General features: G+C 42.8%; 2 protein-coding genes across 4 annotated transcripts in view; one reads left to right on the plus strand and one right to left on the minus strand.

Moving 5' to 3' along the window:
- Positions 1-27,888, minus strand: part of MYO1D (myosin ID) — a 110,714-nt gene that overhangs the window by 50,802 nt on the left and 32,024 nt on the right. Inside the window, exon 1 of one of the 3 annotated variants that reach the window (XM_075845389.1) lies at positions 3,977-4,652. The exons of the other annotated variants lie outside the window; for them this stretch is intronic. Coding sequence (XP_075701504.1) covers positions 3,977-4,071 — 95 coding nt within the window. The 5' untranslated portion in view covers positions 4,072-4,652. Of the gene's footprint in view, positions 1-3,976; positions 4,653-27,888 lie in introns of those variants that run through there. 3 annotated transcript variants of the gene reach the window in all.
- Positions 27,642-27,888, plus strand: part of MAP3K14 (mitogen-activated protein kinase kinase kinase 14) — a 29,897-nt gene continuing 29,650 nt past the window's right edge. The window contains exon 1 of the mRNA XM_075845399.1: positions 27,642-27,820. The gene's annotated coding sequence lies outside the window, so the exon portion shown is untranslated. The remainder of the gene's footprint in view (positions 27,821-27,888) is intronic.

Genomic DNA, 27,888 nt, shown 5'->3' on the forward strand with positions numbered 1-27,888 from the left:
CACCAGAGGTGTCTGGCAGCGGCTTATTCCCTTCTCGCACTTGAGGACACATGTACATCCCGCCAAACCGAGCATGCATATGGAGGTCGGGAAGAGTTGCTGTTGGCTGAATGCTATTCAAGGTGTAGGACCTTCTTAATCATTATTTATTACCTATCAACAGAGCTCGGCAGCCCCATAGAAATGAATAGAGCAGTGGTGCACATTACAGCTCTCTTCATATGGGGCTGCCAGGAACGGCAAGGTAATCCTGTTCTTGTGATCGGTGGGGGTCCAAGCGGTGGGACCCCCACCGATCAGATATTTCTCACCTATCCTGTGAATAGGTGATAAATAATGATTATGGGAAAACCCCTTCAAGTCGAAGGGTAAAAGGTCTGTATTTTTTCCAGAAACAGCACGATTTGTCAATGGAGATTGAATGGAGATGAGCTGCAATACCAGACGCAGCCCATGACCAAAGGTGGCGCTACATCTGGAAAAAAGCAGTCCCCTTTTCTAATCCCGAACAACCACTTTAGGTGCTTACACTGTCCAACACAATTATAAAGAAAAGTGTATTATGTCTTTAGAAAAAGCAGACAAAATGATTTTATTTTTTTATGATTTGTAAATACTGTCTATAGATTGTGCATTGATTTAACAGTGACCCCCTTGTTCTCTGACTGCATGCAATGAGTGTGTCGCTGGCGTTCATACACTTTGGACTTCATAGGTTGTTTAAACATGTCACTGACTTTAGTCAACTTTGTATTTAAAGAAAGAAAAAAAGTTTCTTACATAAACATTACAGTTTCTATTGCTTTAAAAAGGTTTCTTTTTGAAAAATGAAGGTTTTGCTGTGACAATATAAGGTTTGTGTTCTGGCATCGTCATTTCCTATCCGGTTCCTGAGCTCTCAGACATAAAATCACAAGAAAATGCCACTTGGCGTACACCTACGACTCAATGCCAAGAGGGAGTAGGGGTAGAACAGGGTGGACTGGCTGAATGAGTAGGAGGACAAAGTCCTGTAAAAAATTACTTAAAACAAGACCAAGACATAGAATATATTAAAATCTGCTGTGGAAATTTCCTTACAAGTGTGCTGAATATTGACTGCAGGATTATAATGGGGTTGAGTTAAGAAGAGGTATGAGACACTGTTAGTGCAGTGCGTTGGCTAATGAGAGGTAGAAAAATGCAGCTCCTGGACCAGTCGTATCTTCAGGGCATCTGGTTTTACATATTGGAACCTATTATATGATCACATCATCTGCGTTTAGTCCTCCAGTGGTGGATAAAACCACTATGTGATGACACTTCATAGGGCAGACCGTTATCAGCCCCGATTGCCGCATTCATCTTCAGCTATGCCAAATACATATGTACGAGCAGAGTGATGAGCGGGGAATATGTATGAGCCATTTATCGCCGGAGGAACAAAAACAGGTTCGTGAACCCCATTGTCAGATTATATCACTCCCAAAAAACACAATTTATTGCATATCGACAACATACGCTATAAATGTCCAATAGGTAAGGGTTCCATTTCTATCAGGAGAATAGGGGTCTCCTGCCCGCCAGAGATGAGTGATGGGCATTACAGAAACAGCTGAGCACATAACAGCTCCCATAAACTATAATGGAAAGAGCCGCACAAACGCACGGCCACCTCCTCTCTTGAGTGCCGAACCTATTAGACATTTATGGTATATTTTGGTAGGCCATAAATGTCTCAAATGGGAATACAAGGAGCAATCTGGGTAAAACGGATGGTCAAGGCACAATGCATAAACACAGTAACAGGCTTGCTTGGATCGCTCCTTTAAAGAGTAACTACACTTTCAAACTTTTGATATGTCAGAGAGACATCTCAGCACTGGGACCACCACCGTTGCTAAAACGAAGGTGCAGAAGCTCTTAGCTGAGTGACCTGCACATGTGATCAGCGCTCCCTATCAGGCCGTAGACGACTCTCATAGAACGCCCATGTAATCCGTCTTCGGACTGACGATGAGCGCTAATCACAGACGAAGGAGCCAGGCACACAGATGAGCGCTTCTGCACCTCCGTTTCAGCAACGGCGGGGGTCTCAGCACCCGGACACCCACCGATCCAAACTTTTGATAGGTCTCCATGACTTATCAAAAGTTTGATGCAAGTGTAGTTACTCTTTAGGTTGTCTAAAATAGTATTCATACAGTCCCAGAGTTCCCCCATAACAGTGCCAGCCACGCAGTACCTCCTATCAGTAGGATGCGGCTGTCAAAAGATAAGCCAGTCACCCCTAAACTAAAAGGATTGCACATACATCCTGTTAGAACCCCGTTTCACCTGAGGACTGTCGGGCTCCACAGACATTGAAATAACATGATGGATGCTCCCTCATGAAAATCTGCTATAGATTTAGGAAAGGTCAGGTCCCCCAAAGGCAGAAACCAGTCCTTTTATCATTGGTGTGTGTAAACTTTAGGGCATTTCTTCATTGCTAGGATTTGTCAGCGCTAGATGGATCGGTAAATAATGACGCTAGCACTTCCTGAACTGGAAAAATGGTATCATGATGAGCACCTATGTGACACCGCCCGGTAATACCTGGGGAGGTGCCTGATGACAACACTTCTAGTACAGAAGCAATGAGAATGTGGATAGAATGCAAGCCCATGCCCTTCTACCATACGGCCTGATAGAAGATTCATAATAGGTGTGTAGGTCATAATAATTCACAACTATGTTGGACAGAACGGGACATACGCAACCATTTACTCTCCGTTATCAACCATTTGAACACGAGCTACATCCAATGTTTGTACGTGGAGGATATGAAGTCTGCTGGAAAAAAGTCTTCTACATAACAACAACTGTATAACATCTGTCACATCTGTAGCACAGACCGTCAGTAGGAGCCCCTGTGTACAGTGACAAACCATATATACATAATTCTCACATTTTGAACACACTGATCTTGTAATAAAATGGTAAATGTGGATTTATTCTCCTGGTTTTCAGCATAATTTGATTATGAGTAACGATCTTGAGGTTGGGGCTACACAGCTTCCAGGATCATAGTCACGTTGCGAAAGGCGGCGAACTTTGATTTGGGTTGTACTGCGTTAAATTTTGCACTGTAATATTTGCTACAACTCTGATGAGCAGATAATTAGCAGAATATCATGACGTATACCACTTTTTGTACCATAAGGGCTTGTTCACACGTAGTGGAATTGCGGCATTTTTTTCGTCCGGAATAGCGTACGGAAAAACCGTAGCAGAATACAGTAGCAGCATAGTGGATGAGATTTAACAAATCTCATCCGCACGCTGCGTAAAAGATCCGACCAGAAATTCACCTGCGGTGCGTAATTTTCGGACCGCAGCATGTCAATTCCCGCTGCGGAAAGTGAACTGAATTGCTTCACAGGAGATTCACCATCTACCAGCAGTGAAACACAGCAAAATCTGCACCATTTTCTGCAGTGAAAACTGCAGGAAGTGGTGTGTTTTTTCCGCAGCTGAAAGTCTGCTACTTTCAAAGGAATTGGTGCAGAAATTTTCTGCAGCAATTCCGTTGTGTGTGAACAAGCCCTAAAAGTACTGTGGTAGTGGTTTATTGTGTAAAAAAAAATAAAAATAAAAAATTGGCAACTTTATGTTCCCATATAGAAGGAGCAGCAGTCTAAATGTCATATCTTCTGCTGTAACGGTGTAAACAGACATTGTGCTTAAAACCGCATCGAAAAACGGCATAGGTTTTTACAACAATTTGGTTCGTCTTTCAATGTGGCTGCAGTATAAGCCGCAACTGCATTGAAAAACGCACCACCGTACAATCATTGGATGAAGTCACAGTTTGCAGCATCCATACGCAAAATATGCATCCGTGACAAACCAAGGATAAGTTGTTCAATCTCTGCAAAATTCTCAAGAGCCCCCAGACATATTACCGCCACTGGATCTACAAAATAAAAAAAAGGTCACATGCAGGTGTACTTACCGGAGTTTCAGATTATCCATAAATTCTGGTAATGTGACAGAGTCCATAAGAACAAAGTCTGCTTTGCCATATTGCAATCCTTCCTGTTCTGCCATGATTGTAACTCTCAGGCCGTTGGGCCACCGCAACCGCTCCCGTCTGACACAAGCGCAAGATATAAAAGTGTATCCACGACCTACGCACAACTACGCAAATGTAACACAATTACACAATATAGGACACTGTTGCACCCTGCCTGCAGGAGTACAGAAGGTCTCTGTCACACACAGAATGTATGTGGCTTCTGGTCATCCCAGGTGTGTGATTTGCAAGGGCACAATACCTGTGGGATGCAGATGTCTCTTAGCAGGTGATGTCTCTTTCAAGAGAATTAAACACTTCTTGGAAGACTGCTGAAACGTCCTCTAGTAAAAAGACTCTCAAAGGAATTTCTGGAGGAGTTTTCAGAGGATCACACCGAGTGCAAGAAGGGATGTCTCCTTCACAAAATCTTCTCAGTGCAAGTTGGGTGTCTCCTTCATTAAGAGTCTCAGTGCAAATGTCTAAGGCAGGATAGTGATTGGCTCAGTGCAGGTAGGGTCTCTCACTCTTGAACAGTTGCTGTCAATTCAGTAAGGGGTAAGCAGTCTCCTGTGCCTCCCCTGGGTAAATTGCTGATCAAACTCCTGTCCATCCATAGAGAGACCAGGAAGAGAGTGTGAGAGGAGGAGAGAGGGGAAGAGGGAGGTTGAGAGGTAAAGGATGAGGGAGGGGAAAGGGAAGGAGCGGCAGACTGAGTAAGTGGAAAGGTGAGGTAAAGGGGAGGGCAGAGATGTGAGAGGAGGGGATGGGGGTGGGATAATATGACAGAGGCTATTGAGATAGAAAGGGGGAGGTAGTGCTGGAAAGCAGAGTAGGTTGGAAAGGAAGGGGCAAAGCTTGGAGGTGAGGAGTAGCATGTTGGAGTAGGGCGTGGATGAGAAGAACCTTTGCATAGATGTAAAGATAGTAACAGGTGAGCACAAGTCCTCCCGAGGAGGGAACTATAGGGCTGGGTTCACACACCCTATTTACGGACGTAATTCGGGCGTTTTAGCCTCGAATTACGTCCGAAAAATACAGCTCCAATGCGCCGGCAAACATCTGCCCATTCATTTGAATGGGCTTTACGATGTTCTGTGCCGACGGTAAAAAAGACGCCCGCGTCAAAGAAATGCCTGTCACTTATTGAGATGTAATTGGAGTCGTTTTCCATTGACACCATGGAAAAACAGCTCCAATTACGTCCGTAATGGACGCAGCGAAAAGCGCCTGCACATACCATTACGTCTGAAATGCCGGAGCTGTTTTCTCATGAAAACAGCTCCGTAATTTCAGCCGTAACGGAGGCTGCCGTGTGAACATACCCTGAGTGTCAAAGGCAATGAAGTGAGTGCGCTGTACATGTGACTGAGCTGTGTGTTTTTTTCAGTCCTGCTCAGGAAAAAAAAAGCTCTTAACATGGTGTACTTATTTCTTCCTATCAGTGGTAAAACTTGAATCACCTCTCTATAAGGCCAGGATCACACATAGCATTTTGGTGAAGCTTTTGGCTCCATTATTTTTTTTATTTTTTTAACCAAACAGTAGTGGATGCAAAAGAAAGGAGATGCATCTGTCTTTATTTTTTATCCCATTCTGACTTTAGCTCCTGGCCTAAAGGTATATTCACACAGTGCAGTTTTGGAAGTCATTAGGAGAAGTACAAGCTCTTTATACTTTCTCTCCCTTTTATGATCCACACTTTGGTTGTGGATTAAAAAACTGCACTGTGTTAATAAGGACTAACAGATACAATTATCATTTATAGCTTGCATGCAGAAAAAAACACTTAATATTGCTAACTAGGCGATCAATGGTGATCGATCTGCGTAATCAGAACTTAAATGTAGAGGTACGGCCCCATGGAACGGCATTGACCCGACTACGATGCGGCCTAAATCGTGCTGGCACAGTTCTCGTATTGCTTGTTAATGGCCGCGCGGCGTGGCAGGTAAAACTGCTGGTTACCTTCAAAATCGAACGGCCACAAGTCTCTATTCGATATTGTTCACGTGATTTTGCAGGTAACCAGCAGTTTTATCCGCAACGCCATGCAGCCATCACCAGCAATTTTACAAATGCATGCAGACGTGGTTTTTGCAGATTGCGGCCAGGTCAATGCTGCTCCGTGTGGCCTTACCCTACACATCAAGGGAGTATTGCTGTAGGACTACGAGTCCCAGCATAGAACTGATCTATTAAAGTTTTAGGGTAAGGCCATGGAACGGCACTGACCCGGCTGCATTGCTTACAAAAATAGCGCTGGCGTGTTGTTTAATGCGTTTGTGAAATTGCTTGTGATGGCGGCGTGGTGTTGCAGGTAGAACTGCTGGTTACCTGCAAAATCATGCGAATGTTAATGAATAGACCCTTATGGCAAGTACTTTGCTGGTAACCGCCATGTTCGGCGCAGATGTCATATTGCCTGTTAATGGCCATGCATTTTTGTGGGTAAAACAACCCTTTATGTTCAAAATCACGCAGCAATTAATGATTACGCCCTATATCGCGGCACAATTTTGCAGGTAAAAAGTTGTTTTACCTGCAACAACGCGTGGCCATTAACAGGCAGTTTGACAGCTGCGCTGAACATGGTGCCGGCGCGGCTGTTAGATGCATTGCGGCCAGGGCTCCGTGTGGCCGTACCCTTACCGACAAGTCAGTTCTATGACACTAATACGGCTCATTAAAAATATTTAGCACATCTGACTTGTTCCATTACAGATTTGCTTGAGATGTTCATGGAAAACACAATAATTGAAAGGAAAGGTGGAGGGGCATCTCTGAAAAATGACAGCAAAGTCGCATTGGTTGCTATAGGTAACTGCTCCTTTTTTGCTTTGCATTGCTTTTTATAAATCTCCTCCAAATAGAAAAAAAAATCTGATGCATTAAATATTACAAAAAAAAAAGTGAAAATCTGTAATAGAAATTAACTCCATCTTTTCCTATACTCCATTTTGTTTTCAGTATAATTTTTCCGCTTAAATAAATATATTTTTCTGTGTTCTAACACATTTTTTGCTGTGTACACAAACTACGATTCAGGACCCACCCAACCATGCGATCCTCACACATCTGTAGAAAGAAGATAAGGAGACAACTTAGGCTTCGTTCACGTCTGCGCCAGTGCACCGTTCTGTTGGAGCTTTCCGTCAGAACGGAACCCTCATAAACAAACGGAAACCATAGGTTTCCGTTTGCAACACCATTGATTGCAATGGTGACGGATCCGGTGCCAATGGTTTCAATTTGTCTCCGTTGTGTAAGGGTTCCGTCGTTTTGACGGAATGAATAGTGCAGATGGAATCCATTTACACCGGATCAGTTACCATTCAAATAAATGGTGATGCAAACAGAAACCTTTCATGGGTTCCCCTGATGGAAAACTTAGTCGGAACCCCTCAATAGAGCCCTGACGCAGATGTGAACAACGCCTTATAACAATGTGAATGCCTGCTCCTGGATTTGCAGCCTAAGGGGTCTCATGCACACGACCGTAAGGGTTTTAACGGTCTGCAAATACAGATTTGTAAATATAGATGCATATCCGTAGCTGTCCGCAATTGCGGAAGTGCCCATAGACCTTCTATGGGTGAGTCTGTGCTGCAATTGTGGACAAGAATAGGACATGTTCTATATTTTGAGGATCATTTCTACGGCCCGGACACCTCCGTAAACATATGGAAAGGCGTCTGTGGCCTATAGAAATGAATGGGTCTCCAATTTCATCCATAATTACGCAAGAAAACTACAGTCATGTGTATGGCACCTTCAGGCGTGGCAGAATTTACCGCTGTGGAATCTGGAATTGTGACGAATCTGCAGCAAAATGTGCATATTTGACAGTTTATTCAGACGTTGCAGATTTTGCTGCGGACTTGCCGCAGATTTCAGCCTCTGCATATGTGGTATTGCCGAAATCCTACTGACCCAAAGAATACAGTCAACATGTTATTTACACCGCATAGTGAACGGCGTAAATTTGAAATGCGAAAAACAATGCTGGAATAGCTGGTTGATTTTTTTCAATTCCTACCCTAAATTTTGTTTATAAAAGATAAGCAATATAATATATATACACCCAAAAATTATTAAATTGAAAAATACAACTTGTCCCGCAAAAAACAAGCCCTCATATGGCTATGTCAACATAAAAACAAAAAAGTTATGACTCTTGGAACGCGGGAAGGAAAAGGGAAGGTCATTGAGGGGTTAAGGGGGGAGATCCGCTTTGGGAAACATCTTTCTGTAAGAAGGGTGCCCGATGATAAACTGATCACAGAATGTCCCACTACGGGGACCTCCTATCGATACTGTTATCTGTGGGTCAATCCAGAAGCACCACCATAGGAGAAACGAAGAATTACACAATATTTGGGTTGTTCCTGTAAGGCCTTATACACACACGAGCGTATTGCACATCCGTGTACTGTCCATTTAAATTACTGACAGTACACGGACCAATGCGATTCAATGTGGCTATTCACACATCCGTGTTTTATCTCTGAGCCTGTGTCCGTTGTGTGAAACTCACCACGTGTCCTATTCTGGTCCGTTTTTTTGGGGGATCAGACTCGCCTACTCAAATCTATGGGTTCTTAAAAAACACAGACCACACATAGACGACATTCATGTGCTGTCCAATTTTTTACGCATCAGTTGCTAAAGAAATGCACTGACAGTCATCGTGTGAATAAGGCCTAATGCACGGACGTGCTGGGTCCTTCAGAGTGAGACAGTCGTTGTAGCAACTGTATGCTGGTTAATAGACGAGTGTCCTGAACAGACCACCCCATCAATATAATGGCGTTTCTTAACAATATACCCCTTAAAGGAGTTTCCTAGGATTAGAAAAACATGGCTGCTTTCTTCCAGAAACAGCGCCACACGGTCCAAGATTTGTTTCTGGTATTGCGGCTTTGCTCCTTTTCAAGTGAATGGAGCGGAGATGCAATACCACACACAACCTGTGGACGAGTGTGGCACTATGTTATGAAGAAAGCAGCCATGTTTTTTTTAATCCAATCCTGGACTACCCTTGCCTTCCCCTTCCCCCACTCTCGTCCTGTAGTTAGATGCTTTTAGTCATCTGTTGCAGTTCTATTGAGTTTGTCATTAACATTGTGTATTTTGTATTATTATTTTCTAGTTTGTGAATTGAGGCAATCAGAAGTACGAAGCTGCCAACAATGAAAACCACACGTTCCATGCCAAGGTGACAACAATGAAGAACGTTTACAAACATTGCAAACACAACGCTCAGAAATCGGCTGGATAGAAATTTCTATACAGGGCCACAAACCCAGACAATTGTAAATGAATCACCGCATTTGGTTTGCCCACCATGGAGGTAAACTAGAGCTCATACGTCTGCATCAGGGTGGACTCGCATGCGGAAGATTTAGTTACAGAAATGTCTGCGACTGAAAATACGTTCCATTCATCTGATTGGAACTTGCAGGAATCCCTGCACCTGCTGCAGAAACCACCTCATTCAGATGAATGGAAAGGATTTTCAGTTGCAGAAATTTCTACGACAAAATCTGCCACGTGTGAAAGCTTTTCCAGCAATATTCTTGACAGGTGTGTAGTTTGAAGCTCCTGGACCCCAGTGTTGATGACGTGTCAGGCTCCTGTAGCCCCCATTCCGGAAGTCCCAGCTATTACCTGCTGCATCCAGGCGAAGAATGAAAGGAGAGGTCTCCATTCACTTCTATGGGAGTTGTGGAAACAGCTGAGCACGCTTGCTCAGCTGTTTCTGTAATTCCCATAGAACAGTATGGACAGAGCCGGTAACCACCTCTCCATTCATTCACCAGCGGGAAGCAACAACCACTTCACCATGTGGGACGGGGGCAAAATGACCTCCGTTCTGAAGATAGGTGCAGGTATCAGAGCTGGGACCCGCATCTATCAGATATTTATGGCATATCCTAGAGATTTAAGGCCCTTTTACACTGGACGACTATAGGGCACACGAGCGTTCATAGAACGGTAGTTGCCGATAATTGCCCTGTATAAACAGGGCCGCGATCAGCAGATGCAAACGCTCGTTCATCTGCTGATCGTATCATTTTAAAAAAGTTAAATATTATCGTTAGCATATCTCCCTGTGTAAACAGGGAGAAGTGCTGCCGACATGATAACAACGTATGGGGACGAGCGATCAGAGTAACAGCCACTCGTGCCCATACTAGCTGCTTGTGAAAGGGGCCAACGAGCGCCGACCAACGAGTGTCTCGCTGATGAGCGCTCGTTTACATGGCCCAGAACGGGCCGTGTAAGAGGACCTATACCATACATTTCCAAGATAGGAATAACCTTTTAAGGCCAGGATCACACACAGTTTTGATGCAGTTTTTGTCCTAACACAGGAGTGGATCCAAATGGTATAAAGAATATACGATCGGTGGGGGTTCGACACTCAGACCTGCACCGATCAGCTGCTCTGGCTGCCTCCGAACACTGGATGTCCATGACAGAAGCAGATGGTTCCGGTCACTGAATAGCGGCCGAGTGGCAGTTCTGCAGCACGGCCGCCATACAGTAGTCGGAGCCATCTGCTTCATGCTCAGACTACTGCACACCCTTCATAACATCTGGCAGCCGGAGCTGCTGATCGGTGCGGGGTCCAGGTGTCAGACCCCCCCCCCCAGATCACATACTGATGACCTATCCTGTGGATAGGTCATCAGTTGTCCGTACATAGACAACCCCTTTAAGAAGACATCACTTAGGAAAGTCACTCTGCATGTAAATGTTTGTCCAGTAGAGGGTGCTAGTTTACTATTGAACAAATCTACAACACCCTCCACTGAGAGCGCAGAGTAAAATGTTGTAGTTACTATTTTCATCAGCGTTTAAGCTTCATTTCTGTGCATTCATTTCTGGTATGTAAACTCTATGGTCAAGCCTACTCCATACGTTTATATTATACTCTCTGGACACATCTCTACTGCTGCAAAGACTTCAAAGTCCCTGCATCCTCTCTGGAATCTGAACTTCCTACGGTATATTTTGCGACGGTGCAGAGTACACTCAGTAGACTGTATACTTCTTCAGCCCCACTAAGACTCACTCTTTCCTTGCTCTACTCAATTCTGTAGGGCATGGAAAGAGTGAGTATTAGAGGAGCTGCCAGACTGCCCATATTGCCTTACCTAGAGAAGAATGAAATAGAGAGAGGAGACCGAGATCTGGTTAAATCACGCAGGGAAACCAAAGGGGTAAATAATGATGTCAGAGCTCGCTTAGGAGGGTTGAACTGAAAAAGACACAACTCTGACATATGCCGTGTAACCATTGACTGCTGCTCTACCTGGATGAGTATGAGGTGAACACTTGATGGCAAGGCAGCAGAAATAAATGCCAGGTACCATGGGCCCTGCCAGGCTGCAGAGGAATTGTACAAGGAAATAATTTATTAAAGTATTTTTCCCATAATCAATATCCACAGCATAGGTGATAAATATCTGATCGGTGGGGGTCTGACAACTGGGACCCTCACCGTTCACGGGAACGGGCTTACCTTGCCGTTCCTGGGAGCTTCATAGGAATGGAACGGTAGTGTGCACGCTGGGCCACCGCTCCATTCATTTCTATGGGGCTATTGAGCGCTATCTTCAGCAGCCCCATAGAATTGAATGGAGCGGTGGCCAAACATGCACACTACCGCTCCATTCCTATGGTGCTCCAAAATAATCGATTGGCTGCGGTCTATTTGTCCACAAAAAAATTTGTTGTGCATCCATGTCATCAAGATTAACGGATCTGAAACAAAAATATTTGATGTCGCTAGTTGGTGAAGCCGCAAATCCAGACTGTAAAATGACTTGTCAAGTTTTTGCACAAGGATTCGCAGCCCCCACATGGATCCATGAACATCAGTCTTGTGCATGGGGCCATAAAAATGAATGGGTGAAATTGTGGATGGCACACAGACAACTACTGTCGTGTGCATGAGTATTTACCTGTGGTAGAAAGGTGGTAGTTTTCCCCCTGAGTAACACGTTTTTACGGGCCCATGGACTTCTATTGGCCATGGGTACCTCCCCGTATGCTTACGGGAAGGTGCCCGGGCCGTTGAAAAATATAGAATGTCCTATTTCAGTAATTACGGCACGGGCAGGCCCATAGAAGTCTATGGGGCTCCCGTAATTACGGGTGACTATGTGTGTGCACCCGTAACTACGGGAGCGTTGCTAGGCGACGTCAGTAAATAGTCACTGTCCAGGGTGCTGAAAGAGTTAAACGATCGGCAGTAACTCTTTCAGCACCCTGGACAGAAACTACCGATCACAATATAGATCAACCTGTAAAAAAAAAAAAAAGACGTTCATACTTAACCAGAACTCCCTGCTTCTTCCTCCAGTCCGGCCTCCTGGGATGACGTTTCAGCCCATGTGACTGCTGCAGCCAATCACAGGCTGCAGCGGTCTCATGGACTGCCGCGTCATCCAGGGAGGTCGGGCTGGATGTCGAAAGAGGGACGCGTCACCAAGACAACGGCCGGGTAAGTATGAATTTCTTTTACTTTTACTGTGGAAAGTGCTGTCCCTTCTCTCTATCCTGCACTGATAGAGAGAGGGGGCTGCCGATTAGTGCAGTGCAATTTTGCAGCGAAAACGTGCCCGTAAATACGGGTGGAATACAGGTGACACCGGATCCGTATTTACGGGCACGGGTCCGTAAATACTGGTGCAATACGGGTCGAATACATGTGACCAAGGACCCGTATTTACGGGGGGAAAAAAATAAGTTAGTGTGAATGAGGCCTAACAGTGTTTTGAAAAAAAAACGCCACTGACCTAATTTAACAGTACAAAACCGCAACAAATCAAAAGCATTGTGTATGTAGTCTCTCCCGTATTATACTGTAGACTTTAAAGTAACATCTGGCCATAGTATAGTGGTTTGGATCTTCTCCCTGTGCAGTGAGACGGCGCATGCACAGTTTTACCGTTATTACTGCACATTATTACTGCGGAGTTTATGCATATATATGGGACTGAAAAATACATGGATTATTGGAACAACCTCTTTAACTCCAAATTGTGTTTGTCATTGCTTTATAATAAATGACTCAACTTTACGGATGACGGGTGTCGCGAAAAAATTATTTTTTATATCAATTTGCTTTGTGTTTTATTAAAATTAATTTTATTTACTTGTGTTTTACTTTTTTTTTTCTAACTTTTTCTTCACTATGCCATTTTTTTTTTCATCTCTGTATGTGTCGATTAATGACACATACAGAGATGGAATACGGCACATACAACCCCATAGAGAATGCGAACGGGAGCCGTTCCATTCACTATGGTGTACACAGTCCAAATGGAAGGTCATTTTCTTGTAGACCGGAAGCCGCGGCCGGACAGTAAGAGACTACTTCCGGTCGCGGCTTCCAGACATGTGTTCAGAAGAGAGCGGACGGACCGGAGGGAGCGGCGGCGGCAGGAGCAGGTAAGTTATTTCTGTGTATGTACGTGTTTTAGTGTGTGATTACCATTGTGTGTAAGCCTACTACACTGTGTATTCGCGAAAAAAAATGGTGGCACACCGTGTAGGAGGTTTGAACATGCAATCCCCTCCTTTCTCCTGGCACTAGCCAGGATAAAGGAGGGGGGATTGTTTGAGCACACTAGAGCGAGTGTGTCTTCTCAAATTTTGAAGCATAAAGCAATGTGGTTGCTTTACCACATGCCAATGCTGCAATTTTGGGAATTGCTCCCTCTAGTGACCAGCACAGGGAAATGTTATAAATTAGAATCTAATTTATAATATTTCCTGACCTATTAAAAAAAATTAGAACAATGTCTAATCATGTATTTACTAACTGTTTAAAAAAAAAATTCTACCGACACATTCCCTTGCTGTGGTAATAATAAAAGAATGTCCGACCTTTCAAGTGTCCTCCAAGATGTTTTGAGGTGATGTGGACTTACTATATGGTCAGTGATGGGTTCAGGATTCCCTGAGGTACAGAGTTTTATTGTATGACCAGTCTTCAACAGAGTCCCGTGAAAGAATAGAGCGACCTGGCTGTGTTGCCACCCTCCAACTTTGTGCTAATTCACAGATGTGAACTTCAGGCTGGGGACCATTCATAGGATGCAAACCTCAGGTTTTGCCCACTGACGACAGATGGTAGAGAAGAGACGTACCAAACAGTGTTGTCCCAAGGGGGCACGATGCCAGTGAAATAGGAGTAGTACTCAAACCTGTACCTGCATAGAACAGGTGAGCCACTTGTGACGGTAAGTTGAGACACTTTTGCTCATCTCAGTCTTCATCTCCTCTTAGGCATCTCCAGATAGATCATCTTCTTCTGACACTTCTGCGTCTGGGTCCTGGTGGTGTTAGTTGTGGTTGATGTTTATAGACCAGAATCCTCTCCTTATGGCTTTTAGAAGAAAGATGAGTCTAGACCAAGACCATATTGGGTGTTGGTGTCTCTCATGTCCTGAGGAGCAGGAGCCATTGACAGTCTAAGACGTTCCTCGCTGGGCAGGACTGGCTTTCTCCTGGACTCTTGTCCCCGAATTTTAGGACTCTCAACAAGCTGTTTGCTCTTTTGGAACATTTCTATTCACAGAAATGTTGATTCCTTGGCGTCAACTGTACTGGCCAGCATTGATGTTGGGTCTGGTTTTTCCTCAGAATTATAGGGTTCTTCGTCCTCCTCCCTCTCGCTTAGGACAGGCAGTATAGCCTAGGTCAATATGTGAACGAGTCATGACATAAAAATCAGTACAGTACAGGGGATCGGGGACACGCATTATCCTCCTGATATATGGTGATCATCCATGCCTAATAGACATTTATGGTGTAGCCTATGGATATGCCAAATGTTTCAGATGGGAATACCCCAGTAAAACATGGGCAAGCATAAGAATCTGAGCGACTTTGACAAGGACCTAATTGTGATGGATAGATGACTGGGTCAGAGCATCCCTGTTTAAAAAAAAAAAAAGATTTAATGAGAGCCATACACATGCTGAATCTTGCTGTTAGGCTGTATTCTCACGCTGCGATAAAAATGCATTATTTTGCTGCAAACCTAAACGTAACTGCACCATTTTGCCGCAATTTGACAAAAATCGTGGCAAAATTATTTTGACTGTGACATGGGAACCCAGCTTTAGGCTAGGATCACACACACACACACACGCAGCTTTGGTGTAGTTTTTGGCTCCGTTTTTATAGCCAAAATCAGAAGTGGATCCAAAAGGAAGGAAATGTATAAAGAACAGGCTGATGTATTTCTTTTATGTCCACTCCTGTATTTGGCTCAAAAACGGAGCCAAAAACTGCGTGTGTGAACCTGGCTTATCTTGTCACTTAGGTCATATTCAGACGTGGCAGATTTGGTCTATTTTTAACGTTGCAGACAAACCATGAACAATGCAACTAAATGTTTTTTTTTAAAAATTCTGCAGCATGCCCTTTTTTCCACGGATGTCTACCGTGGATTTTACCCTGAGATCTAAAGGCCCTTTTATACAGACCAATGATTGGGTGATCGATGTTCATACGAACGCTCATTCCCGATTATTGCCCTGTGTAAAGAGGGCAACGATCAGCCGAAGAACGAGCAAACACTTGTTCATTGGCCTATCACATCTTTTATGCAGCTAAAAAAAAATGGTTGCTAGTTCGCAGCTCATCTCCTTGTGCTGCCGGCATTATATAAATGCATGGGGACAAGCGACGGCAAAAAAGATTGTTCGTCCCCATACTAAACGATCGATTGTATTGTCGATTGGCGCTCTATTTAAAAGTGGTAAACATGGGCGATATCTGCCCGTGTAAGTGACTGCTCTAAATCTTCTTACTTTTTAGGTGATGGAAGCTGCACAGCCATCTAATGCCTATGAACAGCTTTTGCCATATTATCTTTTTTTGGTTAGTGTATTTAGATTTCAATCTGAACCGCAGTTACAGCTATGTGCATTAGATCCAGGGGGACGGAGTGTCAGTAGGTTTTGCTATGCTGTAGTTCCGCAGTCTAGAGCACGGTGTCAGCACTGGTATATGTATGATCATGTATCTGATGAGTATCCACAACAAGCAGCTCTGCTCAGCCATGTATGTTAGACAAGAGCAGGAAGTGTGGGTGGATAAAATGTAGTTATACGATACAGAAGAATTTACTGTCACACCCAGACGAACACTATTTTGAATTACTGTATTTTTCCGTCCAGATCAAAAAACTTTATCTTGAAGAAGAAACTATTGAGTGAAAACTTAAATTGAAGATACATTGTTACATACGTTCATGACACCGTCTACAGAGAATCTTCTTCACATAACAATAAAATTAGTATGTGAAATCTATATGTATTAACCTGTTGATGACACAGAAGTCTTTATTTTTGCCTCACCATTGTGCAGAACGAGTTGTATTTTTTTTGCGGGACAAATTAAGATTCATTCGAAGATACAGGGGTGGGGAGTGGAATGCTAAAAAACATTTTTAGAAATTTTTTATTAGCACTGTTCACCATGCAATATAAATAATGTCTTAACCTTATTCAGGGTGTTCTTACAGTTACGGCGCTACTAAATATATATAGATATACATATATAGTTTCTTCATGTTTTAAAAATGTTGCACAATTAAAGTACTTTTCATGGAAAAATAACTTTATTTTCCTTTTTAGGACATAAAAAAATGTTATAAAGGGCAGTGCCTCACTAAGTAGCCACAACAAAAATGATATACAGTGTGTATATATATATATATGACATGGCTCATCCAGACCATTAATTTATATGGGTTCCAAGTACTGCTTCAATGAGGAATTGATGGCCCCTTTTCCTGGGGCTGATGGTGGGGTTCTGCTATTCATTGTATGCATAGGGATATATGTAGCATATACATTGCTTTACATTAGAAATCACATTTAGAACTTGCCTTTCTTAAAGAGGTTATCCGGTCATAAACAATTGATGGCCTATCTGATCGGTGGGGGTCTCCCGACACCCCTGCCAATCACCTGTTTTGCTTCCCCTTCATTACTGCCACTGCCCGTACTATGAATCGCTGACATACTTGTAGCGACGGTTCATAATAGTAAAGCCTTCTCCCATTGAAGTGAATACTGTGATCCGCGGCTACAAGTGTGTCGGCGATTCACGGCACATGTAGATAAGGAATTAAAGGGAAGCAGCGCTCATACGAATGCTGGAGCCCCTTCAAAACAGCTGATCGGTGGGGGTGCCAGGAACCAGACCCCCACCGATTAGATACTGATAGTCTATCCTGAGGATAGGCCATCAATTTTTTTGGACTGGACAACCGCTTTAAGTTACAGGACTGTCATGTATACACTGTGCTGTAAACTTAGTATATTCAGTGGTGTAATATTCCAGCAGTTCCTCATTCATTGCATTTCCGCCTGGACAAACATCAGCCCACACAATGACCTTCACGTGACTGTGGTATACAGCATGATACCATTCACAATGAATACTGGCACTGGTCAGACCCTCGCATAGTTTAGCACCTATGATTATTAAAAAATCTGATAAAACTTGTCATCTCAGCTATACCTCAATGTTATATACTCCTATAGGTATTTTTGGTGGTATACGAATGGAGCTAAGTTGCAGTTTCTTGCACAGTGGGAGGCCGAGAGTATCGCTGTGCTGGAAAACCCTGGGCACGAGCCAGAGCGCTAGACTAGAGCTATAGCCCCTTCATACTCAGGATCATTTGTAGTCCCAGCAGTCAGACCTACATTGATCAGAAAGGGATGTTCTATCCTAGCAATATACCGTCACTTAATATCTGACAATACTAGAGTAACATGTGGATTGAAGGGTTATTTCAGTGATAAATAATGATGGCCTCTCGTTCGAAACGCGTAAGCGGCAACACATCTAAGCTGTGCTCAGTGCCATGTCTTTTTAAAAAGTTGCCACATCAATTTATACTTTTTAAGTATGTGCTGGAAAAACTTTTTCTATATCCTCAGGATCGGCCATCAATATCTGATCGGTGGGGGCCTGACTCTCAATTCACTTGAAAGGGAGAAGGCTGTAATACTGTGAACCCCAAGTGTTTCACAGTACGGATCAGTCACAGGAATGAAGGTGAAGCAGTGCTTTCAAGAACCCCCTTCGAAACAGCTGATTGACGGGGGTGCTGAGAGTCAGACCCCCATGCCGATCAGATCTTTATGGCCTATCCTGAGGATAAGCCATACATTTTATTTCATTGAAAAACCCCCCTAATTGTGGATTGCTAATTTGTTTTCTTTACCCTAAAGTTTGAGGGTACAATAAGGTGTCCTGCTGCTAGGACCCCCAGCAATTAGCTATAATCAGCGGGGGAATGGCAACAAGTGATTCCTTTTTCTGCGGTCCCACCAAAAGTAGTTTACAGACATGCCAGGTCCTCCAGAAAGGGAGACGTCCAATGTAATCCTACTCTTGCTAGATGGGGTCCAGAACGTGGACCTCCCTCTCATAGAATTTCCTAATGGGATATTTGAAAATACCGAAACCAGACAATTCCTTTTACAGTTAGACAACTCTGCAAGTTCAGTAGCCAGTCCCAATTTTTATAGAGTACCTATGACTGGAGATACTACAAATGATGACTGATCGGGCCTTACATGTAGGAGGCTTCAATCTCTTACAGGACTTGTCTCATCTTAAAGGCTATGTACACCTTCGCAAGGCAAATTTTTATTATTATATGTATTTATTATATTATTTTATTGCAAATACTTTTTTATTAAAAATGAATTATTTTTACTTTTTTAGGTACAGCTGCTCTGTATTCTTGAACTTAGATGTGATGGTTTACAGGTGATACTGCAGGACCTGCTGTCGTTGAACCAGTCAGGTCCGCGGGACTGACTGATTTAGGTCTCAGCGCTAGATACAGCTTCTCTGGATAGAGAATACAGAGCAGCTGTATCTAAAAATGCAAAAATAATTTTTAATAAAAAGTAATTGTAAAGATGCACCAAACACACTGATGCACCTTTTTATTAAAGAAAAATAAAACATTATTATTAGGGCATATGGACTTCATAGAGCAAGGTCCCTTTAAATAGGACCTCCCTATACGAGCCAAGAGGCTCACATACTGGCAATCCCAGTCCATCCTTCAATATATGAACAGCCATTTCATTAAAAGACAACATTGTACAAAGAAGAAACACATTATGGAGATGCACACACACAATATTGTAGAAACTTTTACTAGATACAAATATATAAAAACAAAACGAGAAAACCAAGTCAATGCAAAACAAATATATAAAAACAAACAAGAAAACCAAGTCAATGCAATATGAGACTGGAGCTGCTGCAGTCTCTAGCCATAATACGGTGTCAAAAATAGATGTGGCTCAATAATATATGTATACAATATGCACAGCAATAATAGTGCTGGAGAAAGACTACACTGAAATAAGTATAGTAATATCACAGACTAGAGTACTAATGCAAAGAAGTACTAGCAGTATATGAGGCTATAATGAAAAATATATAAAACTACCAAAAATAAATACAGAAAAAAATAGTTTTTGTATAAGCCTGAACTACACCTACAACAAATAAAGTGTCTAAAGTGCAAAAATGGTGCAAGCAAAAAGGATTTTTTTGCACACTTTACAAAGCGTGTATGAACAAAGCGACATTGTGAATAGCAAAGGAATTCACAGAGGAGAGAAAAAAAATGAACGTATATAAAAGGAAATAAATGTAATATACATGACCCCGAAAAATATCCCCACGTGTATCGCTGCCTCCTAGTGCAGCTTCATCAGGGGGGCTGTAAACTGAAGTACCCATAGGAAACCCCACGCCAACATGAGGAGAACATACAAATTCCAAGCAGATGTACCCCCTGGCCGGATTCATACCCAGAAACCCAATGCTGCACTGTTGCTAACCTCTGAGCCATAGTGTTAAGAAATAAGTCTACACATTGTTTACTATAAAAGTAGATGTCTCCAGCAAGTGAATGAAGTCACCCATGAAGGTGTGTGAGCTGCATGGCTGACATTATGACCAGCCCCCTTACCAACAGATGACTCACGATCCCGGGATCACAGACACATTGTGCAATACCTTGGCAATCAAGTAATCAATAAAAACAGATCTATAAACTAGTCACGTAATCTGAGGGAGCAATGTGGCCTCCTTATAATAGATCACAGCAGAAAACACATGGATTGGAGCAGAGGTAGGAAACCTTTTTTGTGTGGTGTGACGATAAAAAAACAAAAAACAATGATCAACTACTTAGTGTGCCATGCAATCATGAAACTCATATAACACAAACCGTTACCATGTATGTGACATGAACCAATAATTCAGTTAATCAAACTTACATTTCAGTGTGACCTTTGTCCTTGACTTTCTTTGCAAAGGTGATCCATCTGTGGTGTATACGAGGCTACTGAACAACAGCTGGAGGGTGGGTGCACATAGGAGAGACCACGGCTACTGAACACCAGATTTTAAGGGGGCACATAGGAGAGACCACGGCTACTGAACACCAGATTTTAAGGGTGCACATAGGAGAGACCATGGCTACTGAACACCAGATTTGAAGCGCACACATAGGGAAGACTGCGGCTACTGAACACCAGATTTGAAGGGTGCACATAGGAGAGACTGCGGCTACTGTACACTAGCTTGAGGGAGGTGCACATAGGAGATACTGCGGCTACTGAACACCCACTTGGAGAAGGGTGCACATAGGAGAGCGAGATGCCAACTTTGACTAACTTTATCTTTTACAAAGCGGCTACTGAACATAAGTTTGGGGGGTGCAGATAAGTGAGACCGCGGCTACTGAACACCAGTTTTGAGGAACTACACACAGGAGAGAGTCACTACTCAACACTAACTTCGGGTGGCTGCACATATGAGAGACGGCGACTACTGAACACCAGATTTGAAGGGTGCACATAGGAGCGACTGCGGCTACTGAACACTAGCCCTGGGGGTTGGTGCACATGGGAGACCGCGGCTACTGAACACCAGCTGGGAGGGTGCAGATAGGAAACACTGCGGCTACTGAACACCCGCTTGGGAAAGGGTGCACATAGGAGAGAGAGGGGCCAAACTTTACTAACTTTTTCTTTTACAGAGCAGCTACTGAACTGTTTTTGCATCGCTGATCATCAGGAGAAAAAGCACTGCTGCATTGTGTACTTGCTAAGTCTTCAGCGCCGATAAAGCCAATATAGCCGCCAATCATACAACGGTGCTGGACACCAGGAGAAGGTAGCGTGCCGGCAAACCATGCACCACGTGCCAACTGGTGCCACAGGATGCCGACCCCTGGACTAGAGCAAACATCAGTGATTATAACACTCCCCTACATGACAAAAAATTATATTGTGAATGTGACCTATATTCAAGGTCGTAAATACGATTGTAATTTAACGTCTATGTCATGTGCATAAGCATTTTTGGCCTGAGGGTAACATCGCTGGGTTGCATTACTTCGTGTTAATAAATCTTTTTCATTGTATCATGAGTTTTACAATTTGGAAATAGTGCTTATTATTTTACAGCTGTCATTTAATGCGATCCAGGGGACCTCCCTTTTGGTGAAAAGCAATGCAGAAACTGAACATATTTATACAATAGGGAACCACTTCTGCAATATTACTTTAAAGCATATGCCCTGCAAGATCCAGCTATGGACAATGAAGCCTTCTAGATCCTTCAGACCCTGTACACGAGAAACATGGAGAGACCTGACCACTCCATTTCTGCTGAGGGAAGAAGGATTCTGCTGAAGTCTACAGGGTTCCCAGATGAAAAATACATGCCTCTGCCAATTATATTCTACCTTCCAGTATGATGAAAGTTTTTGGTAGCGTTAGGTATTTGACATTTTGATTTGAGTAAACGGCCCGGGCCAACCATGTGATGGATGTAGGAGTTACATTATTCCATCTTGCCCTTTGCAGATACACCAATAATCCCGCAAAAAGAAGAAGTTGGCTGACTTTACATGGCTAGTTCCTAAAAATGAAATGCGAGTTACACTGTATGTCAGCACTTTTACATTTTATAGTGACCTTTCTGTAGAATCTGCTTAGCAGAATAAAGAAACCTAAAAGCACAAATCAGACATGATATGATCGATATAATATACAACAGAACCTTTTATTTGGCAGTAATACCTAAGCCGCGATAGCCTATATTATAACATGCATTTGCAAAACGGATTTTGGAATTGAGACATCCTTATGTTCACCCTCTGATGAAAATGTCATACTAAAGATGAAATTGATGAGATTTACATTAAAGGGGTTGTCCTATCAGGACACGTTTTACAGACTTAAGGGGGTGTAGACCCCACTGATGTACGACTCATTGGGAGTTGTCAAAAGATATCTAAAAGGTGAATCTTTAACTATTTATGGAAAAACTGCTAAAAGTTTCTAAAAACTTTGTGGAAATCAGAAGATATCACTATTCAGGAGCTCTCGGTTAACTTCAATAACTCCTACGTTACTCTTTACAAGCGGTTTTACCCGAAAACTGGATGCCATGTGGGGTATGAGGGTTGACTGGTCTGCTACGATGTCAAGTCCTCGGTAACCTTCTTTAGAGTATCTGTAATGATCCTTAAACTGGAGGTCTGGGAATACTCTATGGCCTCGTAAAGGGATGAGTAGGAATGGGTGTTTGGGAAGGACAATTATTCTCTTTTTGTGTTTGCTCTGGTTTCATATTAGTAGAGGAATGTTCTTCTTTATGTTTGTTCTTTCTTTATACAAAATGCATGAATAAAATTCTATTAAAGAAAAATATTCATAGAGGATTTCATTTTTCTTAATTGTAACACTCATCCTTCTTGGTGGTTGGAGGTTTTATGTATGCTATGGGTGATAGTTTTCCTGTTGAGTGTGTGATGTGTACGGGGCCTGGAAACTGGCAGGTGATGGCCGTGTTGGTTTCCTAGTTCATTGTAGTCGGACGCTCCTTGCCTCGATTATACTGATGGAAATGTCTATCAGATCATCGGCCACAGGATCATTCATTGGTGGTTTGAAAACCGTTCATATCGTCTGTGCAGAAGAAGAGTATATGCCATATGGCTTTTCCCATTACGAGGTTATCATTGGAGATGCCATGCATTGCTTTGGCTACAAGCAAACGGGTCCAGAGCCAGCATGACAAATATATAACCTTGATTTCAGTTATGATACTCAGTGTGAGAATCAGGGTATGTTCACACGGAGTGTTTTCAGGCGTATTTCGGGGCGTTCACACCCCGAAAAATGCCTGAAAAACGGAAACAGAAGGCCTACAAACATCTGCCCATTGATTTCAATGGGAAATACGGCGTTCTGTTCCGACGGGGTGTTTTTTTACGCCTCATTTTCCAAAAACGGCACATAAAAAGACGCCCGCGAAAAAGAAGTGCTTGTCACTTCTTGGGACGTTTTTGGGCCATAAAAAAGTGAGTTTGATTAAAAAACGTCTGAAAATCAGGAGCTGTTTTTTCTTGAAAACAGCTCCGTATTTTCAGACGTTTTTGATTTTGTGTGTGCACGTACCCTCACCGGCAACACACATAGATCAATAATACAATGTCTGTCTACTCATACCAGATGGATGGGATAATCCTGACTAAAATAAAACTGGTCATTATTGGGCATCACACGAGTTTCAGTCCTGACAATGAACTGCAGAATAGGACTAGTGGCTAATGTCACTAATATGACAACGTACACAGTCGAGTCACATTATTATGACCACCAGCTAATATCCAGAGTAACCGCCGTGTGCAGCACGGACAGCAGCTAGATGGCTGGAAGTGATCAATAAGGTGCTGGTCGGTTGTCTCAGGTATCGGTCTCACCTCTCATATCAATGGCACGTGGTGCTCCGCAGTTTCCACGACAGTTATTCCTAATGGTGCCAATTGTCCACTCACGATACACTGTCACTACAGCAGCACGCGAACAGTTCGCAAACTGCGCTGTGTGAGAAATACCGCCACCCTTGGCCCCAAAGCCAATAATCATCCCTTTTTGCAACTCTGATAAATCGCCCCTTTTACCCATGCCAACAACGAGTGATATGTGATCAGACAGCCTATCGAACACCTTATATACCCACCAAGCCCACGACACATCACTTCCTCCACTGTGTTTAAAGCCAGCATGGTGATGTACAGTATATCAATGGTAGGAAAAATTATATCTGTTATTTTAACACAGCAAAACATTGAACTTCCTCCACGATTAAAAAAATAGAAGTTACCAACGTAATAAAAATCATACAGAACATCAAGCAAACACTTATCATCTGGTCACATAGCAGGTATATTTACGGGGTAGTCAATGGGTTTTCTTGTACACATAAGTATCTGATGAGGATGAACATGTACTCATTCATTTCTTAGAATGATATAATGTTTCCCAAATGGAAGGTTTCCAGTTCATTTATCTTCTGGTTCTCCACGGGCATCAAAAACTGTTTGGGAATACTTTAAAGAGGACCTGCCAATAGGTCATATAAGTTGAACTGGTTTACTGACCTGAATAGCAATGTCTCCCTGATTCCAGTGCTGTTTCTCCTGGATCCCCCTGTTCTGGAGATATGGCCCACTGTTGTGTTGGTTCCCTCTATGCTAATTTGCTGTAGTTAGCCAACAGGGTGTGAACTAACCTCAAGCTGCCTTGCACTGATTGGTCAGCATCAGAGGCAGGAAAGCTAGCTCCACGCCATTGGCTATCTACAGCAGATTAGTCTATAGGGAGCCAACACAACAGTGGGCCATATATCTGGAATGGGAGAGTTCAGGAGAAAAAGAATAACAGCGCTGGAATCAGGGAGGCATCGCTATCCAGGTCAGTTAACCAGTTCAACTTATATGATCTAGTGACAGGTCCTCTTTAAGGTTCTGTTCTCATCTTCGTCGCGGTTTTTGTTTATAAAGGAAACAATAACAGTGCCGTATTCATCATACTTTGGACCCCAGTGACTAATAATAAGGTTCGTTGTTGTAGTGTCTGTCGTTTTGACACTAAGAACAGCAATGCATCCAGTGTTATTTTTCTTGTCAAATTTTAAAACGACGGGGCACCACCATAGATGTGACCAGACTCCCAGAGCCTAAAATGTATAATAATAGTGACATTCTTATAATTCTGTACCTACAGTATGGGAGAAGCAATAGCAAAATAAATACTGTTAAAGTTTTTTTTTAACAATCTAATATATATTGGGAGTGTCAGACATCCTCATTACCTTTTTTTCCTGGCATTCATGGAACTTGCCAACCCTAAGGACAAGTTTTTTTTGCAGGCAGATTTTGACCTGCACTTTCTTGGCGCGGTTTTTTTCAGCGTTGTTTTGCCCGCGGCCATTGGGCGTCGTGGGCAAAAAACGCAGCCAAAAACGCTTTCTGTACCTTTGATTGATTTCAATGGGAGGTCAATTTGAACAGCGGTAAGAAAGAGCCTGGGAAGTCAATGGGAGACGGTTTCGGACGTTTTTTGGCACTTGTTCCGACGCGGTTTCCGCGTAAAAAAAACTCTGTGTGAACTGGGTCCAAAGATGGTCATATACCTTAGATAGCTGTTGGCCAAATGCTCGATTCCTCCGGCAGCTATTCCCTCCAACCCCACCATACACGCTCAGCTTGGTCGAACGTGCATGTGTACTCAATAGGAAGAGGGGAATAAGCTGCTGCCAGACACCTCTGGTAGAGGCTTATCTCATGTGAGGACAAAGAATTGGACATGTTGAAATCCAACAAGTCTGATCCTTCTTTATCCCCAAAATCTGCAGTTGTGGTAGTCGGGATACCCCATACACGTACTTTACAATGTTATTACAGTACTAATAGGTGTAGTAGGAGACATGTGGATGTAGAGGGGATAGGTAATATTTTATAATGTTATTATTGTAATAATGGGGGTAGTAGGAGACATTTGGTTGTAGAGGGGATAGGTAATATTTTATAATGTTATTATTGTAATAATGGGGGTAGTAGGAGACATTTGGTTGTAGAGGGGATAGGTAATATTTTATAATGTTATTATTGTAATAATGGGGGTAGTAGGAGACATTTGGTTGTAGAGGGGATAGGTAATATTTTATAATGTTATTATTGTAATAATGGGGGTAGTAGGAGACATTTGGTTGTAGAGGGGATAGATAATACTTTAGAATGTTATTATAGTAATAATGGGGGTAGTAGGAGATGTGTGGATGTAATGGGGTTAGGTAATACCTTATAATGTTATTATAGTAATAATGTGGGGTAGTAGGAGACATTTGGATGTAGAGGGGATAGGTAATACTAGATGGGATATATCAGGGGTCAGCAAACTTCGGCATAACCTTGTGAAACCACAACTCCCAGCATGCTCTGAAAGCCAAAGGTTTTATTTTTCCAGCCAAAGGCTGTCAGGGCATGCCGGAAGTTGTAGTTTCACAATAGCTGGAGTGCTGAAGTTTGCTGACCCCTGGAATAGATTATACCTAATAAGTTAGCAAAATAAGAACAATTAACGTAAGAACAATTCTGTCTTTTAATTGGTTAACAGGAAATGCCGTGAAATTAAATCTCTCCCCTGCATGTCACAGAAATGATGTTCCTCTTCTTGGTTTCTGTATATCTCTGCTCCTCCCTCATTCAGCTGTCTTTTTTGCTCCAACCTCTTGCCATCTCTTTATCTTTTCTTTCCAGATATCCAGTTTCTCATCTAATCATCCACCCACATCATTTTTTGCCTCTAGGACAGATAATCACTGTACACTTTTACTGCTCATAGTCCAACACCACTTCCCTTTGTATTTATCTCCGGTATCTAACCCCCCCCCCCCCCACCCCATCTCAAAAAGGAGAAGAGACAGCTGTTAAGTGGAAGTTCTGTCTATGGGCATGTCTGTAACTGAACGCCCACGACTTTTGACAACCAGCCAAAGCAAATGAACTGTTTCAGTCTACATTCTTTGCTGGTTTCTTCTTAAAGTATCCACCAGTAGCTTAGAGGACAGATATTCTCCATCTGTCTATATGGTGCTAGTGTTTAGTTTACTATTTGAATGGTATATGATAAATCTGTGCATCCAGGAGTCGCCAGATGATTATATACGTATTGGACTGTCAGATTTCTTGAATAGCCAAATTTATATCAATTAACCAAATAAATGATGGGCAGGAGTAATAACTTCTGCCATATGCACTGTAATGACAACAGGCAATTCGTTTTCTGAATCTGTTTTTGTGGTTGATCCAGTAAAATATGCCGTGCACGCTATTAGGATCCAGTTCTTATTGCATCACAGAAAGTAGCGCATATATTATTTTTTTGTCTACAGAAAAAAAAAAATCTTAAAAAAGTTTATCGCTCCTGTTATAAAGGACTTTAAACTGTTCTAAAAAGTATGAAAGTGTTAACCACTAGGGGTGCAGCGGGCCTATAGACCCATTGGTTACTGTCTTCTTGGAAGCTTAGCCTTTGCCGGGAAATTCCATGAGGCTGTGGGCCAATCAGTGAGCAGAAAAGGGTCAGAGTATTGAGCGGGGAGGGGGGGGGGAGTGAGATCATCACATATGAGAGGAGGAGGGAACAGGACTGTGAAGCTATAGATGTGACTTAGGGAGGAAAAGAAAGAAAGAAAAAAAAAATACTCTGGCAGCAACCAGACCACTAAGGGGGTGGGAGGGAGAAGAGTATAGACTGGAGGCATGTACAGAGTGTAAAGAGTCTCAGAAAGAAGCAAGTGTCAAGTTCAAGGAGAGAAAAGGCAAAAAAGCAAGAACAGAAGCTGGTAAGTGCGGGGTAGTGCTTCTGTATTAAGGGGTGTGACTGTAGGACTAGAGCCCGGGCATGAGAATA

This window comes from Rhinoderma darwinii, chromosome 13, assembly GCF_050947455.1.
Source record: "Rhinoderma darwinii isolate aRhiDar2 chromosome 13, aRhiDar2.hap1, whole genome shotgun sequence".
Classification (NCBI taxonomy): Eukaryota; Metazoa; Chordata; class Amphibia; order Anura; family Rhinodermatidae; genus Rhinoderma; species Rhinoderma darwinii.